At 43.1% G+C, this 13,509-nt stretch overlaps 1 protein-coding gene across 8 annotated transcripts in view; it reads right to left on the reverse strand.

Annotated features, from left to right (window-relative positions):
* The window catches only part of SH3GLB2 (SH3 domain containing GRB2 like, endophilin B2), a 60,771-nt gene that overhangs the window by 25,589 nt on the left and 21,673 nt on the right, over window positions 1–13,509 (reverse strand). For 2 of the 8 annotated variants that reach the window (XM_088453449.1, XM_088453447.1), the window contains exons 2-8: window positions 11,827–11,968; window positions 11,613–11,741; window positions 9,320–9,453; window positions 8,443–8,535; window positions 8,008–8,019; window positions 4,573–4,635; window positions 1,954–1,977 (exon numbers count right to left, since the gene is read on the reverse strand). In XM_088453449.1, the coding sequence (XP_088309575.1) occupies window positions 1,954–1,977; window positions 4,573–4,635; window positions 8,008–8,019; window positions 8,443–8,535; window positions 9,320–9,453; window positions 11,613–11,741; window positions 11,827–11,968 (597 nt within the window). The remainder of the gene's footprint in view (window positions 1–1,953; window positions 1,978–4,572; window positions 4,636–8,007; window positions 8,020–8,442; window positions 8,536–9,319; window positions 9,454–11,612; window positions 11,742–11,826; window positions 11,969–13,509) is intronic. The other 6 variants (XM_088453451.1, XM_088453448.1, XM_088453454.1 and 3 more) reach the window with 4 other exon arrangements.

The following is a 13,509-nucleotide window of genomic DNA, read 5'->3' on the forward strand; positions in this document are numbered from 1 at the left end:
GGTCGCAAGCTGCCAATGTTTTCAGTCAGCGCATGCGCCATGATGGCGACTGTGGCCACAGTGAGGATTAGGAAGCAGAGTGACCTTTTAGCGGAAATGAGCGGGAAAGTGGTGACTAAAATGTAGGTGAGAGGTGTCCGTTGGGGGGGGGGGGTTGTCTTCTGATGGTGCAACCAATATTTGTTCAATGCTGCGTCTTTGTACGCAAGCAGCTGGATCTGAGATGCTGGCGGTGGGCATCTGTACCAAAGATGGTGGCTGTGACGTTTGTATATCTTCTGAGACCTGCTGCATATGAAGACATAGCAGAAATGCGATTAGCAACCACCTCCGAATCAGGCCCATAGAGGATTATTTAATAAAATGGTGCTATGTCATACCTCCCAACATGACCCTCTCCAGGAGGGACACAATGCTCTGGTCCTGGACTTCCCTGGTAGTTTATGATTGGTTACTATCAGTGGCGGAGCAGACAAGAATCAGATCTTTCTATTCCAGTGAAAAAAAATAAAATGGAGCACAGCGGTCTGATTGGTCACTATGGGTTACTGCTCACTGGTGCATATAAAACTTTTCTTTCTTTCTTTTTTTGAAATTTGGGACAGAACTCAGGTCCTCTAATATCAATTTCATTAGAATATGGCTCTGTACCTGGGTGAGTCTCTAATTTCAGTGGAGAAGTTGCCCATAGCAACCAATGAGTGCCTAAAGCTGGGTACACACTATACAATTCCCGGTCCGACCTGTCAGTGTGCCCAAATGTACTGGGTTTAGATGCGTAAATCAGGTAAACCCGTCTAAAGTACTGGGTGCGCTGCATTTGGGCACCCCAAAAAAACTGACTTCTCGCAGATTTCTGTTCACCATCTCAGGAGGGGACCGAGCAGAAATTAGCGCCCATTAGCACAAACAATTGCTCCCGTAAGGAACGGGAGCCCAAAGTAAAAAGTAATTTTCCCCCAGGTGATCGTTGGAAACTAAACAATTATTGTATAGTGTGTACAGTCCACACCAGGTGTTATAGTAATTGTTGGTAAATCTGTCAGGTGTGTACCCGGCTTAACGGTCACTATATAGACTGCTAGATAAAGTGGTATAACCAATCAGCTTCTGTCCTTCTACAGACTGTGCTAGACAAGTGATCGTTAGAAGCTGACTGGTTGCTATGGTCAAGTTTCAACTGCTCCACTAGAACATTTGATACATCTCCCCTTTTGCAGCATACTGCCATGCTAGCAGTACGGTATTCTCTATCTGAGCTGGCAGAATGTGAGCAATCTGCAGACCTACAATGTGAGGGTTCATACCCTGGCATAGGACGGTGATGTCACCTCGCTTTATCCAATTTTGTCCTATATCAAGTAACATTATTACTGAGCCCTACAGATATAGCTTCATCTATATTTTTTTTATTTTGCTCTACTAAATAGTGCCTGGTTCACTATGCAATTAGCAAAGAGAAAAGAAAAAAAAAAAAAGTTGCCTTGGGAGAGAGCTTTAAATGAAGGTTGCTGTTTATGCAGCATGCTCTCTCGAGGGCTGACTTCCTCCAGCCAGCCCAGCAGGAGAGACATCAGGTATGCAGGAAGCAGGACCAGGAGAGAGCATAGCTTATATAGAAGCCCTGCACTCTCTCTGCAGCGGATGTTGTGAAATGTCAGAATACGGTGCTGCCGTATTGCGTGTGGATATCTGCCGATGTTACACTCGGACAGCAGATGAGCCAGGCTGACAGAGTCGATCTATTGCTCCCAGATCACAAGTCACTATGCAGTACAGCAAAATAAACAAACATTGGAGGCACAAAAAAAGGGGGCATCAAAAATAAACTAATACAACTTTTTAGTGTTGCCATTTTCTGAGGACTTGGGAGGAGGGCCCTTGTGTGCAATGTTAAACAGTTTTCTGCATAGGGCACGACATTAGCTTTCTGTGCGGTCTTTGACTGCTTACCTTGTCCACCTCGTCACTCCAAAGCTGCAGTCACAGAGTAACAGGAGAGATGAGTCTGAGATACGTCATAGGCACTCAACAAAACACAACAGCGAGTGATGTTTCACAAAGGGGGGTGGGAAGGAAAGGTAGAGGTTAGGTGAGGTACTGATCATAAAGGTCCTTACTTGAGATTAGGGACTTTGCTTTTCTAACTTTAGTATTTGGAAATCCTTACAGGCACATTGACCCTACCTTTAATTTGGCCTTTGACTTTTTTTTTTTTTTTTGTATAAGGCATAAATTAAGAAACCAACAAATATATGTGTACGACTTTACACAGCTACTAGATGGGTGTTGCGGACTTGGGGGTCTATTTACTAAGCAGTGTTAGGAGACAGAGTGAAAAGTGATAAGGGTGCCAGCCAATCAGCTCCCAACTGTCATTTTTCAAACAGCCTGTGAGATGGCAGTTAGGAGCTGATTGGCTGGTACCTTATCACTTTTCACTCTGTCTCCTAACACTGCTTCGTAAATAGACCCCTTAGTGCCTGATTCAGCAAGGATCACAACTGTGAATGCAATAGCGATAGTACGCTAATTCATTGCCGTCGCAGCACAACATAAGGACGCCTACTTCACCTCACACACATCCGGAATGTTTAGCAAGACTGCGAAACCATCAGTAACATCGAGTACCATCGCAGCCTCACGCACACTTGCACAAGTTCTGACCTTACTCAGGAATTGCTAACTTTATCGCACGCTGCTCAGGCTGCGTAGGGCATCGCAGTGGATAATTTATGCACGCCCATGCAACGGCGTTCAAGCGCACTGGCTCGCCTGCATTACTCCGACCAACCCCCCATCACCACCCACAAACAGCACTCCCTGTCGGTCAGCGTAGTCATTACGTACGATCAGTGGCCAGTACGCGCACTGTGATGCGTGCGCAGGACGCAACAATTGGCCGATTGCGTGCGTAATCGCAGTTGTGATCGGTAGCGAATCAGGCCCCCTGCTTGCAGATCTGATCATTCACTAGAGAGCCACAGTCTGGGTCACTGTCCCATATTCCCCTTCTCTTCCAGTACTCTGGTCAACTTCATTCATAAGTGATATAGTGTGCGCAATAAGACAAATTCAGGAAATGGCCTCAGGGCAAAAACGTGATTAACGTTTAGATCAATTAGATCTTGCGGAGCTCCTAATAGTGTTAGGGAAGATGTACAGAGTCCCATTAGGTTACCTCTAACCTGTCAGTCACATGCACAGCACCTCAAAAAGTACAAGGTGTCAACCTCCCTCCCCATAAGGGCCTAGATAGCAGCAGATGGAATCTAGTGGCTGAGGGCGTGTGAAGGGGGGAAGGGGTGACGTCAGGATGCCAAATGGAATGTCAGACTCTGTGACACCACATGTGAGACCTGCAGCTAACAGTAACCAAACATCAGCCCAACAATACTAGACATACTGATACAATAGAATAGAAACCATGAGGACCAAGGACAACAACAATGCAATCTAATCTGGTAAAAGCAGCTCCTTTACATGCTTATACACCCTGTGGCTTAGCAAGCCAAATAGGCCGCAACGCGTATTCTGTAGGGGTCCTAAATACCTTCGAGAGCTATCATTAAAGATTATGGGGTGTATGTACTAAGCCTTGCAGAGAGATAAAAGTACCAACCAAACTGCCATTTTTTCAAACACATACTGTAAAGCGACAGTTAGGAGCCGATTACTTGGTACTTTATCTCTCTCCAAAGCTTAGTACATCTCCCTATGCCATTTGGTGAGGTTTAAGCATTACTACAGGCTAAAAGCACAGCTGAAACTTCCTGAAGGATTCTTGTTAACACTACTCTTATAGAACAGATAACATTGAGTAAGTTCCCCATAATAAACACATTTCTCTGCTGTTGTCCACTTAGGAGCTTCAGGGTATGGAAACATTTAGGAAAAAGGGAATTTGCTACGCAAATGCCAGCTGTATTAATCTATACTAATACTGTGATCAGTGTGCATACATGGCTTCAATATTTCTTACTATTCATTTTATTTATTTTTTATCTTCATTTAAAAGAAAAAATAATTATACTAGATATCTATATTGATCACAATACTGTATATGGTTTAAATAAATACTGAAGACACTCATATGGGGGGTATTCAATTAGCCGCAGGGTTTACCCCGCGACTAATTGCCGGCCAAAATCCCTGCGGCGCAGGGAAAAGCTATTCAATTAAATAGCCTTTTTCCGCACCGAAAAATCGAGACTCAAGCGCGGAAACACACCGATTCCATGTAAACTGCGGCATCAATGTGTTTTTTTTCCCCGTGCGTGAGCCCGATTTGATGTTTGTTTTTTTCAGCGGACTTTACCTCGCACCTCCATGAGCTGCGAGGTTCAGTCCGACTGTGGGGACTTGCGTGCTAGTTAATCCCTGCTAATTGAATAGTTCCGGCGCAGCTAATTGAATACCCCCCATAGTGCATGGCAGGACACAAAGCTATCTTATTTAATAGTGTGGCCAGGATTTTGTGAACGCTGTGACCAACCTAGACATTCAACCCTGAGGAGCGGAAGGGAATTGACGAGGGCCGAAGAAGGGAGGAGAGGGGTAGATTGATCTTACCGCTGACGCACTGGCCGACAGTACGTAATTACGAGGTCGAGTCTCCTGAAAATCAGGCAAAGCCTGCGGGGAACAGAGCTCATGTCATGCAGGGAAAATTTGAATGAGAAAACAAACAAACAAAACAAAAAAACAGATGAACACAAAATAAACAAAAGAAAACATAAAATTAAAAAACACATGGATGGCAAAAAGGGGCAGAGAGCAAATGACAAAATGGGAACCAGGCTTAGAACTAAATACCATCTCTAAATCAGGCTATAAAAATAATAAGGCTCCTCCCACGTTCATTTTCAATGTGTTGATTAGCCGCAGGTTGTATATTTGTGCCCTAAATATTGTGTAAAGAGGACTCAGCACAGCTAATAGGTAGTGGCCTGCAAATGACAACTGTGCAAGGTAATCCATTTTAATGTTTAACCATCACCTCTACACTTGGGAACCAGCCATTTTGTGGACCTAACCAATATTATTGAGAATAATGAATGATGTTTTATTTATAGGGAACCAATCACATCACTGTGTGACCTAGTACCTCAGTGATGTCACCGGGTTCTAGTGAAGGGATTGGCTACTACCTCACAAATGCAGTTTCAGCACACAAAATGGCTGTGTAAAGACGAGGGTTATGCTTTAAAATGGGGATTTAATAGAACATCAAGAACACACACGCGCGTTTATTTAATAAAATGGTGCCAGGTGCCAACATTTTTGTAGTCCTTGATCAAGTGCCGTCTAAAAAAAAACAAAAAACGTGATTGGTTGTCTTGGGGTACAAGCTCAGCACGATGCACTGCTTTATTAAATAAGCTCCTATATCACTACACAAGGACGTAAGTCTGTAACTGTATGCACAAGAATGACATTTCTAGATGTAGCCATTGCACAAAGCACCATTAATCTCTCATGCTGCACACACTGGGATGCACCACAGGGAATCTCCTTCCATAGAAGTCTTTTCTGTCCAGTTAATTAGTTGCAATGCAGAGTTCCACAGCCCAGTGCAGAGAGGCCTAGGGGCGGCATGCAGAGCAGGAGAGGCGCAGAAACGGAAATATTGAAATTAAACAGCAGGTAGGAGGCGTGGATCCCAGTGCACACAATCCGAGCACCAACGTTTTAGAGCTATCTGGTAGCTTTTGGCAATAAGTACTAAATGAAATGGAGTTTGCAGCAGATTGGTTGGAGCCATCAGCACGTTATTTTCTAGCCCTTGTTAAAGACATTACGGAACGGGCCAATCTGGCGTCCCCCAGCTCCAGGCAATGCGCCATACGCTAAGAGAGCAGGCCTGCTCCATATCATTCAGGTGTAAATGCATGCAGTCATTCACATTTGGAAGAAAGTTTAGAGCCTCTTACCTACACACAGTGGAAGCAGCCAGGTTGTGATTAGTGTCATAAATATATATTTATATGTGAAAGCTGTTCTAATTGGGCTACAGTGATGATAAAACACCTTTCTCTAAATTGGTACAAGGGTATTGTAATTCAGACCCAATCTATCCCTCTCTCAAGACTTTCACCCACTAATCATCTACTTCTTCATTCTGGGGAGCAGACCATCAAATTATTCTCTTGAAGGCTCAAATGTATTAGCCTGCGAGTTGCAGGCAACATCATAATTTCGGCAATTTAGCCACTAGTTTTTAAAGCGGCAATAATTTAAAAAGGCAAAACCAACATGGTTCTGCCTTTAAATTATTGCTGCTTTAACTCCAATGGTTAAATCACGGCGGTGCCTCCAACGCGCCAGCTATTACATTTGGCCCCCAGACTCATGAAAGTTACTAAAGAGGATGTACAGAGCGGTACAATTTAGACTCAGTACCTCCCTCTAATGTAGCAGCAGGCTCATCGCTCGAGGAAGAGCAGGAGGCCGTCATAGTAGCCAGTGCTTGAACGGTTTTGGTACTCTTAACCAGGTAGCATGTTTGGACGTTCTCTATGCTTGAGGCAAGCCCTGGGAGGCACGAGATCAGTGGCAAATCCCCAGAGGAGTGGATGAAGGATTGAGGTACTGTGCTGCATTGTACCCACCAAAGATCAAAGTCGGCATTATAGAATAGTAATCAGTGTTCTGCGTTCTATAGTGCATGCCATGTAAAAAATGATGTATATATGGATCCTGCTCTATTATAGACTGTAAACCAGGGTTGCATAAAATTGGATTTATTTTTTTTTAAATTAAATCAAAAACTGATTTGATTTAAATAGGATTTTTTTAAAAAATAAACGTTTAAAAATGTAAGACGTTTACTTAAAAAAAATGTTTTATTGAAAAATCCTATTTCAATCCCAAAAATCTGATTTAAATCAAATAAATCAGTTTTTTTATTTTTTTCTAAATTTCTAAATCCAAATCTTATGCAACCCTGCTGTAAACTAAGTTAAATAATGGTAATCTGACCCCTAAACAAAGCAGCGCATGCCGAAGAAACTAGTCGTCTAATGAGCACAACTGTACTTGCACAGATAGCGCCACAGACTGTTAGAAAAGTGTTTCCCTTAACCTCTCTCTCAGTAAACAGTTGGGCTGTTCTGAAGTGTTATAGATCGGTGCGCTCCTGTGATTACAGCTGTAGCCGTCACTATAGAAGGGTAAGAGGAACGCTGGCTGGTAGGAGAGTTTGGAGGAGCGGCTGATGTTGGACAAAACATGTTCTGTTACTTACAATTATTTTTACAGATTTATAAAGGTGTCAAGGAAAGAGGTCTATTTTGCCCCGTCTCTCTCATTAAAAAGATTACATATGCATGAACAATGCAATATTGAGGACTAGATTGGTGGTATGATTGGCTCATGAGGCCATCACAGATGATAATAGGCTATATTAAAAAAAAAAATACCAGACTGATGGGTCTATTTACTAAGCAGTGTTAGGAGACAGAGTGATAAGTGATAAGTCTGTGATAAGGTGCCAGCCAATCAGCTCCCAACTGTCATTTTGCAAACACAGCCTGTGAGATGGCAGTTGGGAGCTGATTGGCTGGCACCTTATCACAGACTTATCACTTATCACTCTGTCTCCTAACACTGCTTAGTAAATAGACCCCTTAGAGGTATATTTACTACAGTGTGGGTTTTTAGAAGTGGAGTTGTTGCCCATAGCAACCGATTAGATTTTAACTATTATCTCCTAGAAGGTGCTAGATAAATAAGTAGTAGCTGATTGGTTGCTATGGGCAACAATTACACTTCTAAAAACCCGCACTTTAGTAAATATACCCCTCACTATCCAACAGAACTGACTTTTCTACCTGTACTGAAGAATCCCCATTCCTACACACCCTGAAATGCTCCCTGGCGCGGAGGGTCCTACAGACTAAGGCGGTTACAGAGGCAGTGGAAAATAAAGTGTTCAGATGAACATAAATATGCAAAGAAAGAGAAACAAAAAACTGTCACAGCAATGACCTCAGCAACAATACTCACATCACCCTCGAGCTGAGCAAATTACAAAAAACAAACAAAAAACAAACACCACAAGGTTAGTGAGCGTCATACAACTAAAAACACAGGGAAGAGGTAAATTGCAGCCAAAACACAGACACCCCAATCCTCAGTCTAGGATGGAAATGATAATGTAGGAACCCCCCAACCCACACCACCCGACCCCCCCAGATAACATGAACCTCTCGGCTATCTAGAACTACGTTATTGGTTGCTGATAATTACACAGGTGACTGGGTGCCTTTAACTATGGAACAATGATCCCAAAATTCTGTAATGTGAGTGGGGTGATTTATGCGGAAACATGTTAACAGGGAGAGGTTAATGGATACGGAAATGTGCCCCACTGCAAGCTCTGGATACGCATGCACACCCCCCACAGGGAGAGAGAGAGCGCGGTATGAGCTGGGACATTACCGCGGCTTTGGCCTCTGCCGCTTTAGCCTTCTTCAGTCGTGCTTTGCAGGCGTCAAGATCTAAACGGCGGTTCTGCAGGATTCTCCTCTCTTTCTGCAAAATATAACAAAATAATACTGAAATCTTACTTACTTTACCATGTATACTGCGTTTTTGCAGGGCTGTATTTATTTTGTAGACCAGTGGTGTCAAACTTGGGCCCTTCAGCTTTCGTGGGACTACGCATCCCAGCATGCCCTGCCACAGTTTTAGCATGCCTTAATAGCAAAACTGTGGCAATGCATGCTGGGATGTGTAGTTCCACTGCAGCTGGAGGGCCCGAGTTTGACACCACTGAAGTAGACCAACAAGACTCATAATTAAATTGTTTCAGCCTTTAACAGAAGGTTCTTACATGGTTTCAGGTTACCGTTATTGACCTTCTTGCCATTGGTATGGGTGTGTGTATATATATATATATATATATATATATATATATATATATATATGCCATGGTAACCCCCATCATTAAAGGCTAATTATTTGGAGGCTGGGTGTATTACTTAATGTTACTGATCAGGATACAGAGCCTGATGTGTCAAAAGTGAGCAAACTTGCAGTACTAGCTCAGTGTCTGACTCAATTCCAGCATCATTGAGGCCTGCTAGTGTGTTTGCAAGATCAATGGTCATCTTCTGACTGCATTTATTGATGTCTATTTTATAAGGGTTATCAATGATCGTCGCAGTTCTTACCAGGACATATACATTGTAATATCTTAGCAATTCCTTGTACTGTGGTCCTCATTCAGAGATGTACGCAAACCCGATGGTTTGCGTACATCTCCGATGGTGGGGTGCCTATTGCGTGCATGTGCTCTAATGACTAATTCACTTACAGAAATGGTTCTCCAATCGCCTTCCAGAAAATTGCGCAGAGGGGTGAGGAAGTTGATGGAGGAAGAATGGATGAAGTCTCGTTCCGCAACCCCTAAACGCTTCTGAGTCTCTCCAACCTTGATGAGCGTTTGCCCTGGGAATGAAGAGGGAGCAACAGAAAACTAAATAGGTTGGACAGGGGAGACATAGTTGCTTTGCTCTATGCAGAATCAGATTAAAAACCAGCCGAGCGCACACAGAGAGAGCGGAATACAATTAAGGCAAGGACACAGTCTGCCTACAGGCTGCAATTACAGCCTCATCATTCATATCAGACAAACATTGAAAGTCAGAAACTGAAGTGGCAACAAGTAGGATGCGAGCAGAAGAGGACATCTGGGAAATGGGCCTCACGTATATATGGTGTGGAAAGTATAAGAGAAAATAATTTTCCATCTGTGTTTGTTACAGGTCTGTGCAGCATCTGCTCAATGCAGTAACAGAGCAATAAATTATATGGGACACACATAGGTGAAGTAGAAATTGTGGCACATCAAACTTGTTCCAGTGAACAGTTCCGTGGTGCTGAAAGCCAGGCTCACCAGTCATGAGCAATGTTTATAAAGCAACAGAGGCCATAAAGAACTTCATTTTCAAATATCAGCCATAAATGTAAAATACTTTTTTAATTGTTAACCGGATCAGAGCCGTAACTAGACTTTTTGGTGCCCTGTGCCAGAAAGAGCATTGGCGCCCTCCTCATTTTTCAAAGGGACATAATGCACCCAAAAATGGGCCATGGCTTCATGGGGAAGGGCCAGGGAAGAGATAGGAGAGGCCAGGAGATGCTGGGGATGAAATAAGAGGAAGCTACAAGCAAGAATGATAATAAACAGAAATTTGACAGGCCCAAACAGCGCCCCCTGACCTGTGGTGCCCTGTGCGATGGCACCGGCCGCACTACCCTAGCTACGGCCCTGAACCTGATGTTCCACTGCAACTCTGTTAAAAAAAAAAAGGAAACTCAATCAAGTATTTCCTTCCAACACCAATGCAGGTCGCACCCGTAGGGCAATGTCTGAATGAGACATTGGAGTCAGTTAAGCAAATGGGATATCATCCGCTTTATCCAAAGATATGAAACCCATATTCTACACATTGCATTCCTGCAGATCAAGTGAGCAAGTCTGTTAGTCACACCCTGCTGGCTCAGGCAGAAAAGCATCTCGGTTACAGAGGGATGAGAGCGCATGACATTTAATTAAGAATAAACACGTATTATTATGCATGTTATTGTGCTGACTAGTACACAGCCTTTGATAACTATTAATGCAAAGTAGCAGATTTTACTTTTCAATACCGCTACATTAATGCATAATAAGGTCTCCTACCAGCGTAGTAAATGGTTTAGAAACATACAAACCTCTGTAGATCTTTGGACAAATTAACATAAAAAAAATCCAGTTTATTATACCATTCATAAAGCATGAAATCTATCAAGGGGGATCTAATACTCATGAAAACAGCAGCCCTTTAACTCACTAGGAATTAGGGGTATCACCGATGCACTGTGTAATGAGTATTAATAAGGCCTCATCAATGTGACATTGGATACGAGTTCGATCAACATTTCCATGGATATTAGTTCAGCCCACAAAATGGGCACTTTTAGTGAGCGAGGGCCACCTCCCGCCAAGCGAGGGCGTACGTCCCTCCATCTCTCCTTTTGAAATGCTGATTAGAGAGGCAGGAGCAGAAGCAAAACCATTGCTTTAGGCAACCAAAATTTACATATACCCTGGATTGAATAAATGTGTTTCCACTGCTAAAATCTGAATTAACATTTTCTTCACTAGGGAACTCTTTATTCATTAATGTTGTCTTGTATGGATGGAAGATCTACAGTATCTAGATAGACAGTCAATAAGTTGACGCCAGATAGTCGACAGGGTCAAATGGTCGACAGGGTCAAAAAGTCGACAGGGTTTTTCATTATTTGTATGGTTGTTAGGATGAGGGTTAGAGTTTGGTACTTGATGGAGGGTTAGGGTTAGGATGTGGAAGGGGTTAAATTAACAAAAAAGAAGTGTCAACCTTTTCTGTGTCGACCATTTGACCATCTGGTGTCGATCTACTGACTGTCTATCTATACATTGTCGAGCTTTTATACCACACCTATCTTGTATAGGTTACAGACAAATAATCTCACCATTCTCCCTGCTGTTTGAACAGGTTTCTATACACTTACACTATTTCATTCTAAGCAAAGATCTACAGTGTGCCGCCCTCTTGCAGAGACTTCGAGTTACTCACCGTAGGGGGAGCTTGGTCCAAAGTCATTGGCCGCTTCAGTCATGTACTGACCCAGTAACTCTCCATTAGTGACTCGAGAGGGAATCTTCCTGTCCAACTTCTCATATAAGAACTCTTCTACACGAGCACCTACAGAATAGAGGGTGTCATACAGTTATGTCTATCTACCGCTCTCCATTGTGGATGTAACCCTGTGCCCTGCCCCTTTACTCACTGGGATTGGGCTGCAAGAGGACCTCAGTCTGGCGCAAAATCTTCTCTGTCCAATTCTTTGTACTGTCAGCTCTGGACAAGAGGTTCTCAAAGTGAGCATCCAACTCGGTCTTCTCTGCTTGGCCCAATTTCTCCTCTGTAAACTGAAAAGGAGACGTCCGTCACCTACACAGGTAATCAACCTGGCTTTTTATTTAATTCTACAATGAATAGGTAGGTTCTGGGAACTGGGTTAATGAGGGACAAGTAAACAAAAGCTGGATAATATGGATCCCTAGCCTAACCAATACTGCTGAGTGATTGGACAATATAGACCAGTGTTTCTCCAATCCGGTCACCATGCACCACCAACAGCTCATGTTTTCAGGATTTAGGTTTGTGGAAGCAAGTAGTACTGACTGATCTAAGTCACCTGTGCTGTGCATGTTTAAAGAAATCCTGGAAACAAGACCTGTTGGGACTGTGCATGAGGACCGGACTTAGCACTCAGGGCTTTATCCCATTGCAATCTCCCTGGACCAATGGCCAATATGTGGCATCTAACCTCAGGTATCAAACTTTTACTTCCCTGTACTTGGCCGCAGGGCCCGTTTACCTTTTATTACTATCACTCATTTATAGGGTACAACAAGCAGCCAGCGCTACTGTCCAAAGAGCCTCATTCCGAGATGATCACTAATTCCGCTGCAGCTGCAAATCTGTACACAGCTGCTCAATTTATACCGAGACTCTCTCCGGCGGCTTTGCAAATCCAAGCGGCTGCATACAAAAGACGCAGCATCTGTCGCAAATCAGTCTATTATTGGACTTCTGAGTAACCCTACTGGCAGTGGGAACCGAGGGACCATTGCCATTTTCACTACGTACAGGATCGCAGACGCAGGCAGAGACAAGCCCCGAAAATAGGTCACACCACACCTCGGTTTGAGTTGCCACCTCCCCGATGCTGCCCACAAACGTACCCTGCTACAAAAATGAAACTTGACGCATGAGCAGAATACCGATAATTGCTCAAACTGCGTATACATCGGCACCGAGTCCATCTCTGAATCAAGTCTAAATTGCATATAAAAGTACTAAGCAAACATATCAGGACATAATGTGCATGCAAAAACCACATTACAGACAATAAAGAACACTGTAACAATATAACATTGTCATTAGTGCTTAATTTGTATTCTGGTGCCAGATTCATGTAATAATACATAATAATAGTGGGACCATGTACAATAGTAATCTACAGTCCCAACCAGCTATGGAAGGGTCTCACACGCCTGACTTACTGTCTTATTACATCCTTATTGTCTAGATCCCAAACCAGATTGTATTCAGCCTATACCTGAAGTATTCTGGGAACGCGGAGAATCAAATTAACCAGAGTGGAAATTTAATAACATTTTACTCGTATCATGGTGCTTTTAGACACCGCTGGATCTCTTATAAATTCCAAAAGAAAAACACAATTTTCCGTGCAAGTCGATATGTCTGTACCATATAGGGCCGATCCTAAGAACTGCGAGGAATAAACAGTTCCTAGAATACATTAAATAACCTATAACTTTTTAAGCTCTATGTTACAACCCTTTCCCAGATTGTAAAGGCGCATACACTTAAAATAATTAGCGATCACTTATAGGAAGCCGCCTACACCCCACGTTTTGACACTATGGCCATATTCAATTTG

This window comes from Taudactylus pleione, unplaced genomic scaffold (genome assembly GCF_031769625.1).
Source record: "Taudactylus pleione unplaced genomic scaffold, aTauple2 ptg000579l, whole genome shotgun sequence".
NCBI lineage: Eukaryota > Metazoa > Chordata > Amphibia > Anura > Myobatrachidae > Taudactylus > Taudactylus pleione.